At 43.0% G+C, this 18,010-nt stretch overlaps 1 protein-coding gene across 1 annotated transcript in view; it reads left to right on the forward strand.

The window, feature by feature from the left end:
- Positions 1 to 130: 130 nt before the first annotated feature.
- The window catches only part of PTK7 (protein tyrosine kinase 7 (inactive)), a 99,332-nt gene continuing 81,452 nt past the window's right edge, over positions 131 to 18,010 (forward strand). Inside the window, exon 1 of the mRNA XM_044675321.1 lies at positions 131 to 203. Within this exon, the coding sequence (XP_044531256.1) occupies positions 131 to 203 (73 nt within the window). The remainder of the gene's footprint in view (positions 204 to 18,010) is intronic.

Below are 18,010 nucleotides of genomic sequence, written 5' to 3' on the forward strand. Positions count from 1 at the left end.
GCGGCGGCGGCGGCGGCGGCGGCGGGCCGGCCCCGGCTCCCAGCACCAGTGCCTTTGCGTCCTGCCTCGCTCGGCAGAGGAGCTCCCGACTCCCCAATCTTTCCCTTCCTCCTTTCCAGAACCGACCACGATGGAACCCGAGCCAGGGGCCCCAGGCAGCTCCCGCCGGCCGCCACTTCTCGGCTTCCTTCTGCTGTTGGGCGGTGAGTACCGAGGGAGCGGAGCGCCCTGGGGAAAAGAGTGCGGGGTGCGTGGGGCGGAGCGGGGCCAGCACCCAGGAGGAGAGTGCAGGCAGCCCACCTGGGCAGCGGCCTCTATATGCCTTCGCCCACCCCGCACCGCCTTACCTGCCGGGAGAGACCTGGTCTAGGCGCCCCTCTTCCTGCCCCCTCGGCGGGCTGCCGGGCTCCGGGGGCCCGAGTGGGGAGAGTCACCGAACCTTGCCCGCTTGGGGCTGGCTGCCTGGCCGGGCGGGGTTGTGCCCGGCTCCGGGCTGAGCCCTTTCTTTGGGGTGGTGGGATGCGCCCGGGAGGGGCGCAGGGGCTGCCTACTATCTATCCATCCATCCCTCCGCCCCAGCGCGGACGGACCTTTGTTAAGCCGGGCTAGCTCCCTCCTCCTTCCTTCTGCTAAGCAGCTATTCGGGCTCCTGGGGAGCACGCTCCGTTTGGGGGCCTCCCTTCTCTTTCTTCCATTCCCTCTCATCCAGGGCACGGAGCCCCGTGGCCGGCTCCCGGAGGAGAGGCTCAGACTGGGTGGGCACGGACTGGGCAAAGGGTGCCACTGGCACCAGAGAGTTACGGTGGCCACTGCCAAAATTGGGCTTTGGTTGGCCGGGGAAGAGTTGGATAATGAAGTCGGAGGCGCCTGGCCATTTGGGGATTTGATCCCTTCTTTGCTCTCCATTCTGACTTGAATGGTGAGGGGCGCAGGCTAAAGAAGTTCATGCTTGATGTCCCAGTTTCTTCTCTTTATCCAGCCTTGAGTTTAAAGGCATAAACTAAAAAGTTTACCTTCTTGGAGGGCTCAGGCACTTTCATGTGTATTTGTGTGTATATGTGTGTGTTCTATATCTTTTGGTGCCCTATAATTTTAAAGGCTGTCCTGAATTATTTACTCTTCCCCCATTTCTTCCCAGTCTTTTGCTGGCTTGCTTACACCTAAGAGGAGCTGGTTCAGAAGTATAGGATTCTGGAGCAGCATTGAGATAGTTGGCCTCCCTGACCCATAATAACAGCTGCCACACAAGAAACCTTGTGCTTGCTTCCTGTGAGATGAAGTTTCTGGCCAGATTCTTGTGTCTTTGCTTGACCTGCACATTTGACCCAGTCATAATTTGTCACACCTGCTTAGTGAATTTGATTTTTGTTGTTGTTGTTGGGGGGTGGGTGGGAGGAAGGGTTGGTGAATTTCTCGTATCTTTACCTTTCATGCCCTAGGTCATAGGGGGCTTGGGTGGAATAGGAGCTTAAATTTAGGATTGGAAAGGATTTTAGAGACCATCCAGTCGACCCCCTCTTTTTTTTTTTTTTAAACCAATGAACTAACTTAGATCTATAAAGAATAAGTGACTTACCTGAGATTAAACTGGTCAGTTAAGCAACTGTCAGGATTTCAGCCTCTTATTTTCCCACTCCATATCTGGTGTCCTTTAAACTTGGCCAAGTTGCATCAAAAAGTCAGACTGTTGGAAGTAAAGGAGAAACAAGTGGTTTGCACATAAAGGTAAGGGAGTCCTGGGATACTTCTAGAGCTGTCTTAGACCCCTTGAAGGAAAGAATGTGATTGGCAGATTAGTTATTACATAAGTCTTGGTTCACATCTGTTCTGTGAAAGGAAGTTTAGTGATTGTTTCTGTGATGGGGAATCCTAAACCATATGGGAAAAGGCTGTCCTCTCCTTTCCCTGAAATTTAGTATTTAGGTTTGCTGTGATGGCTCCTCACCATCTTATTGTTTGGGGCTCACAAGGACTGATTTGGGAGCTGAAGGGGTGGGTATTCTTGTGGAATTGGGGCCTCAGTGCCCATGTACAGCAAATGCTAAATTCCTTCGGTGAGGAGAAGCCCAACTCCTCAGATGTTAATCCTGTGACGTGAGTGTGTGGTGAGGGGGGTGCGCCATGGAGGGAACCAAGAGGGAGCTCGAGGAATGGGACATGAGGTCTGGAATCTCCTGGGGTGTGTGTGTGAAGGGAAGCTGCCTTGTGCTCAACAAAGGAACATTTTAATGAGAGCCTTAAATCAATTCCACCAAATGGGCCTTGGTGTGGAACCTGTCCATGTGCTGTAAACAATCACAGACCATGGCCATGGCCATGGCGCCTGGTGTCCTTAAGTGAAATCCAGGGCTCAACACACCCCTGGACAGCATGACTTCAGGGGGCAGTGATTTTTTTTTAATAGATCACAGTAGAATTTTCCATCTCATTGTTTAACTATGTAATTATTAAGAATTGCAGGGAAAGACCCCAGAGTATTAATAAGGCCTGAAGGAAAGGGGCCCAGGCAGCTGGGCTTGTTGTGGATTAGGATGTTTTGAAGTTTGAGTAATTATGAAGTAAATGGCCCAGTAACTTTCCAAACCTTGAGATCCCTGTTGTGATAAATATGGTAGAAGAGAAGAGGGCTTTCTGTTTTGGAAACAAGAGTTCCTGAACTGATCAATTTGATTTCTCAGTTGCTCCCCCATTTATTTTCCAAAGCCCTTGCTTCTTGGGGAGTTGGGGGGGCATACATGAAATGGCATTCCATTATGGGCCTGATTAGTCATTACTTTATGACCATATTCAGGCAGCTCTAGGAAACCCTGTTATCAGGGAATGGGTTTTCTGAGAAATTGTGGAGGGGTGAAGGGGTAGGGGAAGTCAACTCTTCAACTCATTCTATAACTGATGGACAGATAAGTCTTGCTAGAACACTGCTTTTTATGATGTTACTTCATGTTACTTCCCTATTCTAAAAAATTCAGTGTCTTTCACTCTCTTGGATTTTTCTTTTTCGATTCAATCCCTTTTCAGTCTGTTCCAAATCTGCCTTCCCATCCATACCCATTAAACATTCAGTATCTTGGCAGGGGTAGTAGAATGGTTTGCCATTTCCTTTTCCAACTCTTTTTACAGATGAGCAAACTGAGGCAAACAGGGCGAAGTAATTTACCCAGGGTCACACAGCTAGTAAGGATCTGAGACTAGATTTGAACTCAAGATGAGTCTGATTTCAAGCCCCATGCTAGATCTAGATCCACTGTGCCACCTTATCAGCACTACTCAGTTTTCCTGAATGTGAACATGCCTTCAATCATATTCTTTCATTGTAAAATGATGGAATTGGGATGGACCTCTAGGTTCCTTCTAGTTCTAATATGCTATGATTCTGTAAATGTTTTCTCTAGTTCTCTGTCTGCCGAAATCCTACCAGTTTCAAATCTTTTAACCTCCCATTTCTGAGGCTCAGTTTCCCTATTTGTGAAATGATGGAGTTGGGCTAGATGTTAATAGGATAATCAGTTTAGAATTGGAAGAAAACTTAAAAGTCATCTTTCCATTCTCCTCAGTTCACAGATTATCAAAAATTAGGTTCTGGGGAGGTTAAGAAAGTCACACAGGTAACAGTAATAGTAACATTTAGGTTTAGTGACTCAGTTCAGATTCAGAGCTCTTTCCATTGTTGAAGTCTATCATTCTATAGGCTTGATGCGGATCTATCCTTCCTATTATGGCATATTCTTTCCCAGAGAAATATAGAGAGACTAGACTGTGCCATACCCCTAATACTGTACTACTGTTATACTAATATTGGACCAGACTGTCGACTATGCTTACACACTCTGCTTATACTATACCATACCAGAATGCATTGTTGTTTTTGTTGTTGTGGTTCACTAATGTCCAATTCTTTATGACCTCTGTGGACCATTTAACACTAATACTGTCCATAAGGTTTTCTTGGCAAAGATACTGGATCAGTTTGTCATTTCCTTCTCCAGTGGATTAAGGCTGAGGTCAAATATGAATTCAGGTCTTCTTGACTAGTTATCCAGTCATCTAGCTGAACTAGACTACATTACACTAGACTAAAACTATACTATACTAATTCTATACTTTACTGTATTAATACTGTATGCTTTTACTAGACTAATACTATGCTATACTCTGCTTATATAAGACTAATACTATATTTTATTCTACTAATATTCTACTTATACTACACCATACTATATTATACTATACTATACTACTTTTAACTTTAAAATTTTTTCAACCAGATCTGTGATTCCTCCTGTTTAGGAAACTTTTTTTAGGAAACTCCCTTACCAATGCAGATGGCAAGTACTCTCTAATTTACGGTATCAGGAAATAGCCTGGGGCACTGAAGAATTAAGTAACCTGCCAAAAGCCTCTAGCCTATACTTGTCAAAGGCTGAACTTGAACCCAGGTCCTCTGAATCCCAAGATTTCTAAACACTTTGCCACATAATCTCATATTCTTTTCCTAGATTCATAGATTATCAGAATTGGAAGGGATTATAGAGACCACTTAGTCTAACTCCATTTTACAGTGGAGAAAACTGAAGTCCAGAGTGGTACTCTTGACTTGCTGAACATTCAGAGGGGTTGGTTGCTAGCCAAGTGAGGATTAGAATCATGTCTCCTGACTCCTAGCATGAAATTCTTGCCATTTGGCACCATACTGTTTTTCCTTTTTAAAACATTTAAATAAATATAAATATATGTATATTTTTTCCAATTACATATAATAGCAAATTTCCACACAAGTTTTCCTAAGTTATGTGATCAAATTTATTTTGCTGCCTTCCCCCTCCTGATGCTAGCAGGCGATTTGATCTGGGTTATACATGTAACCATCCTATCTTTCTACTGAAACTTTTTAAGAGTAATGATATTTCCTGTTATAGCTTTTATAACTTAGGGATCTGATTTGATGTATGTTACTTTAAGACTTGACTTAAGGGGTCTTATGATACATGTAAAACCCAGTGGAATTGTGCATTGGCTAAGGGAGATAGGGGGTCTTGGGGGAGAGGGAAAGAACATGATATATGTAACTATGGGAAAATATTCAAAATAAAAACTTAAAAAAATAAAAATTAAATGTAAAAAAAATAGACTTGACCTAAGGAAGGGAGTTTGTCTTAGCTTTGTGCCCCCATAATAGACATCCCCATTCTGAACAATTTCCACTTCATTTGGTGTTGGTGTCATTGCCTTACCTATATTTTTGTATCAACTCTTTTCCTTTAGCCAGATCAGCCTGTTTCTAATATCCTATTGCTTACATTATAGCACTAGGACACATGAAGCACCAAGAGAGTAGGAAAGAAAATGACTTTGACCCTGTGTTTCCTCCTGTTAAGGATCTATTACTTTATATTTTTAAATCTTGTTCCTGAAGTTAAAAATGACCCTAGACCTCATCTACATTCCTATATTGTGATTTATTTTCATGTATTACTCATATTTTTGTTGGGAAATGAACTTTTGTTTATTATATATGTAATTTTTAGAAAGTTTGCAGTATTCCTAAGTGCATTAAAAAAAACTTCTTAGGACCAGTTCCTTACCCAGAGGAACACAATTCTAATTTTAATAACTAACCAGCAAATGAGGAAATTGCATTCATTAGGTAGAAATTGAATTCAGTGAGCAACTTTGAAAGAATGCATGTATTACATAGAGTGAGGCTTATCTTTACTGGGTTTTGCTGTTTTGGTATGGTGATCTGATCATATTTGACTAGAGGCAGGAGTAGAAGCAGAAACACACACAGAATGAATAAGATTGTGATTCCCTTTCAGACTCAATTTTCCCATTTATGAAAATGAAAAGATGTGATGAAATTATCTCTAAGGTTCCTCCTGTCTAAGTCTCATGATGTATCACCATCAGTGAGTGATGCTGTGTGATTCTGGACAAGTGACTTAACCTCAACATTACCACCTTTATTTAAAAACTTTTTTTCTAACACCTTTTCTGTCTTAGTAACAACTCTTAAGACAAAAAAGGCAAGGGCTAGGCAAATGGGATTAGGTGATTTGCTTAAGTTCACATAGCTGAATTCAGATTTGAACCCAAGTCTTCCTGACTCCAGGCCTGATGTTTTAAACCTTGTGTCATCACCTGCTCCTGGTTCCTTTTTAAAGGAAGGCTTTGAGCTAAGTGACTTCCAAGGTCTAAATCATTTTTTTTTAATGTCCTTTGTCTATCACACTTTCTTTTTTTAAATTCAATATATTTTATTTTCCCAGTTATGCGCAGTAACAATTTCCAAAATGATAAGATCCATATTGTCTCCCTCCCTTCCCTTTCCCCTCTCAGATATGGTAAGTAATTTGATATGGATTATACATATATTATCATTATCATGCAAAATACATTTCCATATTGGTCGTTGTTGTAAGAGAATTCTCATATAAAACCAAAACCCCAAAATAAAACTGGAAATAAACTAATGTGGACGATAGTATGCTTTGATCTGCATTTGACTCCTTAACAGTTCTTTCTCTGGAGGTGGATAGCATTCTTTGTCATGTCCCAGATCATTATATTGCTGAGAGTAGCTAAGTCTTTTTACAGCTGATCACTGTGCAATATTGCACAATGTGTACGACGTTCCCTCAGTTCTGCTTATTTTACTCTGCATCAGTTCATGTAGATCTTTCCAGCTTTTTCTGAAGTTATCCTGCCCAACATTTCTTATAGCACAATAATATTCCATCACCAACATATACTACAACTTGTTCAGCCATTCCCCAATGGATGACATCCCCTCAATTTCCAATTCTTTGCCACCACCAAAAGAATAGCTATAAATATCTAAACCATTTCTTGCCTCTTCTTTTGGATTTGGTTGGGTGTGGGGAATATCTGCTCCCCACTTCCAATGTGTAAGTCAGGAGTAACTTGACAAGCCAGCTCCATGGAAGAAAGGATTATTCACAGGGTTGACTGTCCTTGGCTTGCTGTGCCTGCCTGCCCTCCTGGCCTTTTTCCTCTAACCTCAGTAACATGTGTCTTTTTCTGCTGTGTCCCCCTAGTGCTCTATTTCTGAGTTTGGAGAACCAGGCAGCTTTGGTTAGAGGCTTGGGTCCAGTATTGCTGTGGTTAACTACATAAGTCGACTACAGTCGCTACCTGCTGGGCTCGATCTTTCTCCCCTGTATCCTTTTAATTACTCTTGCCCTCCTTGTGCCCCCCACCCTCCAGCTTCCATTTTTCAAGTTCTGGGGAAAGAATCCTCCATGGAGCTGGGCTAGGCTGCTATCTTGGGGCTGCTGAGTTCACTGTATTTTAATATGCATTCATACCAATCCAGCCCTATGGCACTCTGGTGGAGCCTGCACAGCACAGCTAATCAGTGGTTTTAGGAAGCCTTGTGCAGTAGCAAGTCACTTTTTCCGCTCTTTTCTTCTCCATATTTAAGACATTTCTCGGTCATGCTGTCAAGAGGCAGTGTATGTAGCCAGGAGGCAACTTGGCTCCACGGGCTAATGAACTCGGACCTGGCAGCTCTTCCTGGAGTCAGTCGTTGAATTGGCAAAAGCTCCGTTTCCCCCTCTGGATTAATTATGTGGATAACCGAGGAAGCCTCACCTAGCTCTCTGCTTGCTGCTTCTCTCCTGCGTTATCATGTATAGTATTGCACATTAAGAATTATCTGGGTTGGTGTCTTATCTTCCTCCTAGACTGGAAACCCCTCCCAGAATCTGAGCTTTGCATCTTCCTGAGTGCCTAGCACAGTGCTCTGCAACCAATAAGCATTTCTCTATTGAATGAATGAAGGAAAACAATGAAACTATATATTTTTTAATTGAGCAGTCTTCATTCCTATATCTTTTATTTAACCCAGATTTCCTGTCTTAGTAACAATTCCAAGACAGAAGGGCAAGGACTTGTCAAATGGGGGGGGGGGGCGGGTGACTTACGAAAGGTCACTCAGCTAGGAAGTGTCTGAGGTCAAATTTGAACCCAGGTCCTCCTGACTCCTGGCCAGGTGCTCAATCCACCGAACGACCAAGCTGCTCCTGGTTCCTATTTCTTAGAAACATAATTACAGTAATAACAATGACTGGCATTTAAGTTTTCAGAGTTCTTTATAGCCATTATTGTCTCATTGGAGTATCGCAACCATTTCGAGATAGACATTACAGCTATGATAATCCTGATGTACAGATGGGGAAACTGAGACTTAGAGAGTAAATGATTTGCCCAAGATTACATTGCAAGTGTCAGAACTAGGATTTAAATGTAGATCTTCTTCACTTTAGGTCCACTGTCTCACAGAGCCTTTCATTGTTCAGATCTTATTTAGGAATTTATTGGTTTTATTGAAAACTGGGTGAATGATGAAGATTGTGAATCTTGCTTATTAATTGGGGTGAGGGGCAGCAAGGTAGTACAATGGATAGACCCTCAGGCCTGGAGTCAGAAGGACCTGGGTTCAAAATATGACCTTGGATATTTCCTATCTGTGTGACCCTGGGTAAGTCACTTAACCCTGTTTGCCTAGCTATCCCTTGCCCTTCTGTCTTAAGAGTTGTTACCAAAATACTAAGACAGAAAATTTAGAAAGGGGTGGGATGAGGTACAACTCCTTTGATCTCTCTTGGCCTCAATTTCCTCATCTGAAAAATGAAGGGGGTTGTTCTCAATGACCTTCTAAGGTCTTTTTCAACTCTAAATAGTAATTTGGTTTCATTAAACGATTACCTTTTCTCTCGCCCAGCCCCTAGTCTGGGCTTGCCATTGTGTCTGGAAAGGAAACCAGCATTTTATGCCAGTAGTCAGAGTTAATTTCTTTAGTGCCTAGATTGGTTAGAGCTGAAAGTAGCCTTAGAGATCTTCTAGTCTGATGCCCAGATTTTACATGTAGGGAAACTGAGTCCCAGAGACTAATAATTTTTTAAGGTCTTATGGGAAATTAAAAGACTCCAAATCCAGAAACTTTCCAGGAAACTGCACTGCCTTGCCTGGAAATTTTGGACTCTTAACCTGAATGCTGAATGGGAGAGAGATCATAATTATAGATTTAGAGGCAGTTGGAACCTTAGAGATCATTTGATCCAACCTTTTCATTTTTCAGATGGAGAAATTTAGAGCCAGAGAGCCTTGACTTGGCCAAGGTCACAAAAAATAGGAAATGCCTGGGCGGGGATTTTAAGCCAAATCCTTTGACTCCATATTCAGGGACCCTCCCTCCCTTCCTTCCTTCCTTCCTCCCTTCCTTCCTCCTTTCCTATCTTCTTTCCTCCCTTCCTTCCTTCCTCCCTCCCTTCCTTCCTTCTCCTACTTTCTTAGTAACACTCGTTAGACAGAAGGTCCCTTTCTGGACCTCAACTTCTTTCCTTATAAAATGAAGAGGTTGGAACTATTCCTAAGGTTCCTTCCAGCTTTGACATTTTAGGATTCGAATACCTACTATTTGCCCAGCATTAACCTAAGTGTTGTGGTGGTGAGGGTCAGAGTCAGAAATATATGACTTTTTTTTTTTCTTAAAACTTTACCTTCTGTCTTGGAATCAAGACTGTATATTAGTTACAAGGCAGAAGAGTGATAAGGACTAGGCAATGGAGATTAAGTGGCTTGCCCAGGGTCATACAGCTAGGAAGTATCTGAGACCAAAGTTGAACCCAGGATCCTCCTGCCTCTGGGCCTGGCTCTCAATTCACTGAACTACCTAGCTGCCCCCCTACTTTTTGGGTGAAATTCTTTTTTTAAATTTAATTAATTCAGTTACACATAGAAACAATTTTTGACAATAGTTTTCTGATAGGATTCAGATTTTCTCCTTCCCTCCTAACTCCTCTCTCCCCCTTAATATTTCTTTAACTGGAGAAGTAAGGCAGACACAGACCCAAGATAGATAAGAATCCAGAAGGAACTCTGTCATCAAGGCTAACCATCATTTTATAGAGATCAATGAATCCACAAATATTTATTAAACTCCTGTGTGCCAGGCATTGTGAAAAGGGTTGCTGATACAAGTACAAAGAATAAAGCAGACTTGTATCCACTCCACATAGTACGAAGAATGAAACAGAACTTGGGACTCACATTCTCACTGGAGAGACGACTTTTATTGTGGTTGTTCAGTCGTGGCCATCTTTTTGTGACCTCATTTAGGGTTTTCTTGGCTGAGATATTGGAGTGGTTTGCCATTACCTTCTGCAGCTCATTTTCCAGATGAGGAAACTGAGGCAAATAGGATGAAGTGCCTTGCCTTGGGTTACACGGCTTGTAAATGTCTGAGGTTGGATTTGGATTCATTCAGGCCCTACACTCTATTTACTGAGCCTCCTGGCTGCCCTGGAAGTAAATATAAAAACATATACAACCATAAATTTAAAGTTTATTCACACAGAACACAGAGTAGTTGAGCACAAGGTAGTGTGGGAGGGAGGTCATAGCACTTGGGGAGATCAGGAAAGGCTCTGTGAGAAGACAGTGCCTGAGCTGCAATTTTTTTTTTTTTTTTTGTATTTTTAAACCCTTAACTTCTGTGTATTGGCTCTTAGGTGGAAGAGTGGTAAGGGTGGGCAATGGGGATCAAGTGACTTGCCCAGGGTCACACAGCTGGGAAGTGTCTGAGGCCAGATTTGAACCTAGGACCTCCTGTCTCTAGGCCTGACTCTCAATCCACTGAGCTACCCAGCTGCCCCGTGAGCTGCAATTTAAAGGAAGAGAGAGACACAGTGAGAGAAGGATGGAGTGATGTGGGGGACTGCCCATTGCAAGGGCATGGGGAATGTCCTGAGTGAGGAATAGAGAGAAGATCAGTTTGGTTGATTTCAGAGTGCAAGAGGGAGAATAATGTCCATTGAGGCTGGAGTCAGGTTGTGTCGAGGGTAGCTTTAAAAGCCAAATGGAAGGAAGCAGTAGATAACACAATGGATAGAGTGCCAGGTCTGGAGTTGGGAGAGCCTGGGTTCAACTCTGGCCTCAGACTCTTCCTTGGCAGTGTGACCTTGAGAAGTCACTTAACTCCAATTGCCTAGCCCTTGCTTCTCTTCTGTCTTGGAATTGATACTGAGTATTGATTCTAAGAGAGAAGGTATGGGTTTAAAAAAAATTTTAAGTGCTAAATGGAGGAGTTTATGGTTTATTCTAGAAGACAGATAGATATGGATATCTATCACTCTATCCTAAATAGATAAGGAGCAACACTAATACAGTAAAGTGCTCCATTAAATAGTTATGTGCCACAGTGTGCCATATAGACAAGAGTTATTGGGGACTGGCGATTAGGAAGGAGAAGAGATCAGGGGTGTTTTCTGGGAAGGTTTCATGAGGGGAGTAAGACTTGAAATTGCTGATAAATGCACCCAGGAGGTATGTACGGCAAGTCTTGGGTTTTTATCAGGCACATTTCATGTTCAATTTTGTGTGGTGATGCCTGGGAAATGATTTCTGCCTAGCAGTTAGGAAGGAGCCAGAAAAATACAGATTTTTGTCATTTGGGGATCTTCTGACACCAGTGAACCACCATGGGCACCGGCTGGGACCCCTTAATCATGTAAAGCTTTTCCTTCTTGTCCTCATTCTTTTATCTCCATCGGAGAGGGCTCCACAAAGCCCCTTTGACTGGCAGCTTCTTAATAGTTTGCCTCATTCTAATGCACAGATTTTGCAAAGTCTCTTTGTAAATGGGTCTTGGTTTTTCATCAGCAGCTCATAAATTTGGGACTTTTCCAAACACAGCCATTCTGCATTTCCTGGCTGGAGCTTCCCCCTCCCTCAACCTGGATGCTGAGTCTCAGGAAGGGCAGCACTGGTTTAATGTTGATTTACTGAGAGACTCACAGCTCTTGGCACCCTCGCCTTCCCATTCCCTCACCCCCAGCCTCCCAGAAGATAAAAGTCAAGGGGAGGTTCAGGTAAGATGTAATTAATCGTCTGCTCTGGATAATGAGGAGACTTCCATCATGGTTGGTAAATAGTTTAGCACCAAGGGAAGAACTCATCATGTCTCTTCAAACCCTTTTACCCCTCTGGGAGGAACCCAAGGACTTTTCTGCCTTTATTGGTGGCAGGATATCTCCTGGAACAATGAATAGGGATGAGTGACTCAGCTCTGTCTACCCAGGCATAGGGACGAGAGCCTGCTAGTTAAGGAGGTACATGGCTAGTTTTCTGATTGCTTCTCTGAAGTACATCTGTTTCAGCAATATGTGGATAACCTGCCAGTGTTCCCTTCACAGCCATTCCCCAAGAGGAGAACAGAAATGACCAAGAGCTGGAGGTGAGGGGAATGAGGTGCCCTGTTTGGGTCCATCCTATGGCCAAGTAGGGGATTACTTTATGGAGCAGCAGTAGAATGGGAGATCTTTGAACACTGGGGCTTACACTCATGCATACACACACATTTGTGCCTGTATATTTTGTCCTTTTATCTCCAACCTGGCAAAATATCTGACACATTGTAGCAGCTTTATACTTATACTCATTTTGTAAGTATTAGTTTTATACTCATTGACATACTCAGATAATTTGCTTTTGAGCTCTGGAGTAGGAATTCTGCCCCAGGAAAGGGTTTTCTGTCACCAAGGATTTTTTTTAAACTCACAGCAGCTAGCTCAGCATTTAAGATTGCTGTGGACAAGTCATGTTTATTACATCAAACTCAGAGTTTAAAAAAAAAAAAAAAAGAAGCATCTTAGACTTTGCATCTTGTTTCCTTCAGAAACTTCAGGCAGGCTTTTTGCCTGTGTTCTCTCTCCCTAGAGATGCCAGGGATCTCTCAAAGCCCGAACTGAAATGGGTATATCTTCCTGATTTGGTCCTACATGGGGACAGGGCTAAGAAGGAAAAACCTGGGTGCATCCTCGCCTTCCACTTCGACCACGACCGTGCCAAGCTTGGCTGTCTTTTGAAGTTTCCTACATGTTTTATAGCACTGTGTGTATTTTGGCTACACAGCCATTAGTCTTATTGCAGTGGGAGCCCTGGGTTCTGTAACTAACTCATTGTATGATTTGGGGGAAGCTCCTTCCCCCTCAGGGCCTCTGTTACCTCCCTTCATAAAGAGAGGAGGTAAACGTGCTCTTAAGGCCCAATTCTGATGTTCCATGTGGTATGACCAAAGCCTTGTTTTTCCTGAATCCCTTGGGCTTTTTCACCCTCCCCTGGGTTATAGTGAGGGCTTTCTGTGATCTACAGAGCTATTTCTTATTCCCAGGACTCTAATGGGTCTTGACTAAAATGGTGGTATGGGGATGGCAGGCATAGCTTTCCTGAGTGCAGTAGAAAATAGAAAAACTTAAAGATAAGGGGAATTTTGGAAGAAGGACCTGAGAATGGATTATTTGACCTTTTAGGCCGACAGCATGTCGAGAGCCTCAGAAGACCTCTGTCTAATGTGTAGTTCAACTCCTCATTTTATTGGGGGTGGGAGTGGGGAAGAAACTGAGGCCCAGAGAGGGGAATTGAATTGTTAGGGATCACATAGTACCCTAACTAGCAAAACTGGTGTGTGAACCTAGTCTTATGACTCCAAACCCAGCTTCCCCCAGCATTCCTCCTTTGAAAGAGAAGGCTGAAGAAGTAATTTATTCACATCTTAACATGTTTGAAGAAATATGGATGAATGGTAAGCGGACCCTCACCCCCACCCCCAGCCCCACCCCCCCACAAAAGAACCTAGGGTCAAATGCTGACTGGTGTTTACTACTTGGCAAGCCCACTTAATCTTTCTCCACCTCAGTTTCCTTATTTCTAAAGTGTGTATGTGTGGGTTTGGACTAGGTGACTGTCAACTCCTCCCCAACTCTTAAGTCTTTGATCCTGTGATTTTACTGATTACAGAAATAGTGAAAAAGGGTAGAAAGTATAGCAGTAAAGCTTTAGATTGGGTTATCATAAAGAATATTCAGATTAAAGAATTGGAGACCACCAAATATTACCATAGGAATCTGGAATTTTGGTGAAGTGAGGGAGACACTGGACTGTAAAGAAAGGGTCTGTTTTTCTGGAGTGGTTTAGGTGAAATTCTGCTGGGAGTTCCAGGGAAAAGAAGGATAGATCAAGTGAATTTTTGAAGTCTTTTCTGATTTGAGGAGTATAGGCTTAAGCTTCCTTAGAGTGGATTGTGGGGAAGCTAGGTAGTAACAAGCCTGGAGATGGGAGGTCCTGGGTTCAAATCTGACCTCAAACACTTCCTAGGTCTATGACTCTACACAACTCACTTAATCCTAGCCTTTCCTGCTCTTCTGTCTTTAAGATTTTTTTTTTTTAAACCTTTAGAATCAATACTGTGTATTGGTTCCAAGCCAGAAGAGTGGTAAGGGCAAGGCAATGGGAGTTAAGAGACTTGCCCAGGGTCACACAGCTGGGAAGTGTCTGAGGCCAGATTAGAAACTAGGAATCTAGGACCTCCCATCTCTAGGTCTGGTTCTCAATCCAATGAGCCACCCAGCTGCCCCAAGTATCAATTCCAAGGCAGAAGAGCAGCAAGGTCTAGGCAATTGGGATTAAGTGACTTGTGTGAGGTCACAAAGCTAGTATGTATCAGAGGTGATATTTGAACCCAGGACCTCTCTGGTATAGGCCTGGCTCTCTTATCCGCCCAACCACTTAGCTTCCCCTCTGTTTTAGAATTGATACTAACACAGAAGGTAAGGATTTAAAAAAAGAAAAAGAAAAAAGAGTAGATTGTATAAAGAGAACTCAAATGAATAGAACGAGTTCTTAAAAGCTATGGCTCCCTTAAGCCTAGAGTTCGAGAGTCCCATATAAGAACATCCAAGAAGATCAGAGTATTTCTCAGACAATGGAGCTTTTGGCCCCAGTATGGTGCATGTGGAAGGTCATGGGTGACTGCAGGTTCCTGCTTGTTGTGTTCTGCCACATTCCAAGCCAGTGTAGCATGCTGGGATTTGTAGGCAACATCTCCCACTGGAGAGAATGCTATGGAATTATATAAATGGTACAGGAGCCTGGTATCAGTAGGGAAAAACTCACAGCTCATACTTCTGAAACCTTTTAAGATTTTCCAAAGTACTTTCCTCTCAACAGCCTTGTCAAGTAAGTAGGACAGTCACACAGGCAAAGAAACCAAGGGCCAAAGCTAGGTCGTGAACAAGTTCTTCTGACTCCCAAGTCTAGCACTTTCTCCGGTATATCATCCTGCTTAAGTTTGTAGGGAATGGGAGGATTGGGGATGGAGCTTGCTAAACTCTTTCTTGTTATTCTTACTTAGGCTCTATTCATCCCTCTCAACAAACCTGGCTCAAAATTCATGCCTCTAGAAAAGCCTTCCCTAAATAAACCACAGCTTGCTCTAATTTTTTCTTTGTTTTATGTCCCTTTCTACATGACTGTAGTCTGTTTTTCATATAGATATGTAGTATATATGTATATATTATAATGTATACTATAGAGTATGTAAGCACATGCTGACACTTACTTCTCTGTTGTTTTTATTCCCAGCTATTCCCAATCTGCTGCTGCTTCTTTCCAAGAATGTTTTTTCATGTACTATACCATCTCTTTCTGTTGTATACCCTTATGTATGCTACACAGGGTTTTTATGAGCTTTGACTACTAGCCTGGGAGTCAGGAAGTAAGTAGGTGCTAATCAGCTTGCTCTATGATCTTGGGCAATTCACTTAATTTCCATGCCTCACTTTTCTCACCTGTAAAACAAGATGGTTGGATTAGAGAATCTCCAGAGCCTCCTTTCTGCTCTAAAAATTTGTACCCTTTTTCCCAACCATTTTATGATATTCAGATTTTCATTGCTCATTGGTTTATCATGGTTTGGCCATGCTATTGATGGCCTCTTCATAATCATTGATTGATTGATTAGTTATTATTTAATTATCTATAATAAGTTAACTATATTATTATAGTATGTGCAATATATAAAACAAATTACTAAATTAATTTATTATGTTTATTTTTATTTATTTAAAACCCTTGCCTTCCATCTTAGAACTCAGTTCTAAGGTTCCAAGGCAGAAGACTGGTAAGAGCTGGGACATGTCTGAGGCCAGATTTGAGCCTAGGACCTTCTCATCTCCAGGCCTGGTTCTCTGTCCACTCAGCTGCCCCTTCACAGTGATTTATACTACACACACACACACACACACACACACACACACACACACACACACACACAAATTTTAGTGGTTGTCCTGACTCCAATCTAGGATGCCAGCAGTGTGGTCCTTTTGTGACATGGGATCTGAGCTAGGAAAGGATGACTGGTACCACCTCACGCTGGGTGGTGCTTTGTTGCCTTAGAGTGGCCGGGCTACCTCTCAGGCAGAAGATGATTATGGATTTAAAGGATAGTTGGGGGAAAGAAAGAAGGAGTTGTGGTGTACAGGGAGAGGTGATCATTTGTGGATATCTCCACAGGGAATAAATGGTACTGTCCAGCGGGCTCCATGGTGGGCAGTGGCTTGGACAAGGATTCTTTGCCTCTTCAAGGATGTAGCCCTGTCTGGTGCAGAATTAAACTCACTTGTCTAGGCAAGACATGAAACCTCTGGATTCTTTCTCAAAACATTTTTTAAATGAAAAAAAAAGTGTTTTTTTTCCCCTGATTATATGTCAGCATAATTTCTAATCATCGTGTGATCCATGTTCTCTCCCTCCCGCTTCCCCTCCCCAAGATGGCAGGTTGTAAATGAGCTATCATATCATTCACATTTCCATGTTCATCATGTTGTGAAAGAAGACACATGTCGCTTATGCTAGAGAAAAATGGATGGAGGAAATAAAGTGAAGACTGGCACGTGTGCCTCTGCACCCAGACATGTCAGTTCCTTCTGTAGCAGTGGGTAGATAGATCACTCTTTTTCATCCTGAATCCCTTGGACTTGTCCCCATCCTTGCATTGATCAGAACAATTTTTTAAAATCCTAATTGAAGGGACTTCAATTCGGTTTGAAGTTAGTGATAAGAAAGTTATAATTCTTTTCCCATCCAAATTCATGGAACCTCTGGAATATACTCACACAACTCTGTGGGACCCCAGCTTCAGAACTCCTGGGCTAAAAGGTGGAAGGTGTGTGTGGGGAGGGGGGAGGTGGCACTTGTTAAGGCTTTACTGGAACCCTAGACAGGTGGTGTGACCAGGATAATGAGCTCTTTGTGCCCCACGTTGGGATCCGAGGTTCTTTCAGCAGCTGCCAACTGTACCAGCCACCCACCCACCTACCCACTGGTCTAGCAGCCCCAACACTTGAAAAAGGAAATAAGGCCTAGCCTAGAAGCCTGCTACAAAGAGCAAATCACTGGATCTGTTTGGTTAATTTAACAGATTAAACCAATTGTTAAACTGCCCAATTTAAAAAATGCCAAACTTGCAAGCAGTTTTGCAAGCCTCTGATGTGAGCTCCTCCCCCACCCCAGGGGGCCGGGACTCCTTGGGAGAAGTGTTATGGGAAGGAGGAGGTGGGGTCAGGGAGTGAGAGATGCTTGGGTTCTGGAACAGGCCTGGGGGCGTGTGTGTGTGTGTGTGTGTGTGTGTGTGTGTGTGTGTGTGTACCTGTGTCTGTGTGTGTTTTCCCTTTATTAAAACTCCTTCTTAAAACAAAAGGCTCTTATTTAGTAAACACCAAGCACACACCTCCAGGAAGAGGTTTCTCCAGCTCTCTCCAGGTCGACCTGAGACTTCATTTTCTTCTTCCTCGCCCCATGGGTTGCTTTGTTTTGTAGGTGTAAGTCTGGGCTGGGTGGGTGGGATTCTCTGGGTAGTTTAGTGACTGTGTTTCAGTCCTGGAGGACCTTTAGGGGAAAAAGAGATTCAGCCTGTCTGTTCACTTCTCCACTTCCCTACTAATTGCCTTCTTACCTTTATTGGCCTACAGGGTTTGGAGGATTTCTTTTTAGAAAGATTTTCCATGACTTCAAGGAGGCTGCTAAGTGGATCTTTCTCTGTCTCTCTGTGTGTGTCTCTCTCCCTCTCCCACCTTGTGTGTTGTGTCTCTCTCTCCCTCTCCCATCCTGTCTGTCTCTCTCCCTCCCTCTCCTTCTCTCTCTTCTCTGT

Source organism: Gracilinanus agilis, chromosome 4 (assembly GCF_016433145.1).
Source record: "Gracilinanus agilis isolate LMUSP501 chromosome 4, AgileGrace, whole genome shotgun sequence".
NCBI lineage: Eukaryota > Metazoa > Chordata > Mammalia > Didelphimorphia > Didelphidae > Gracilinanus > Gracilinanus agilis.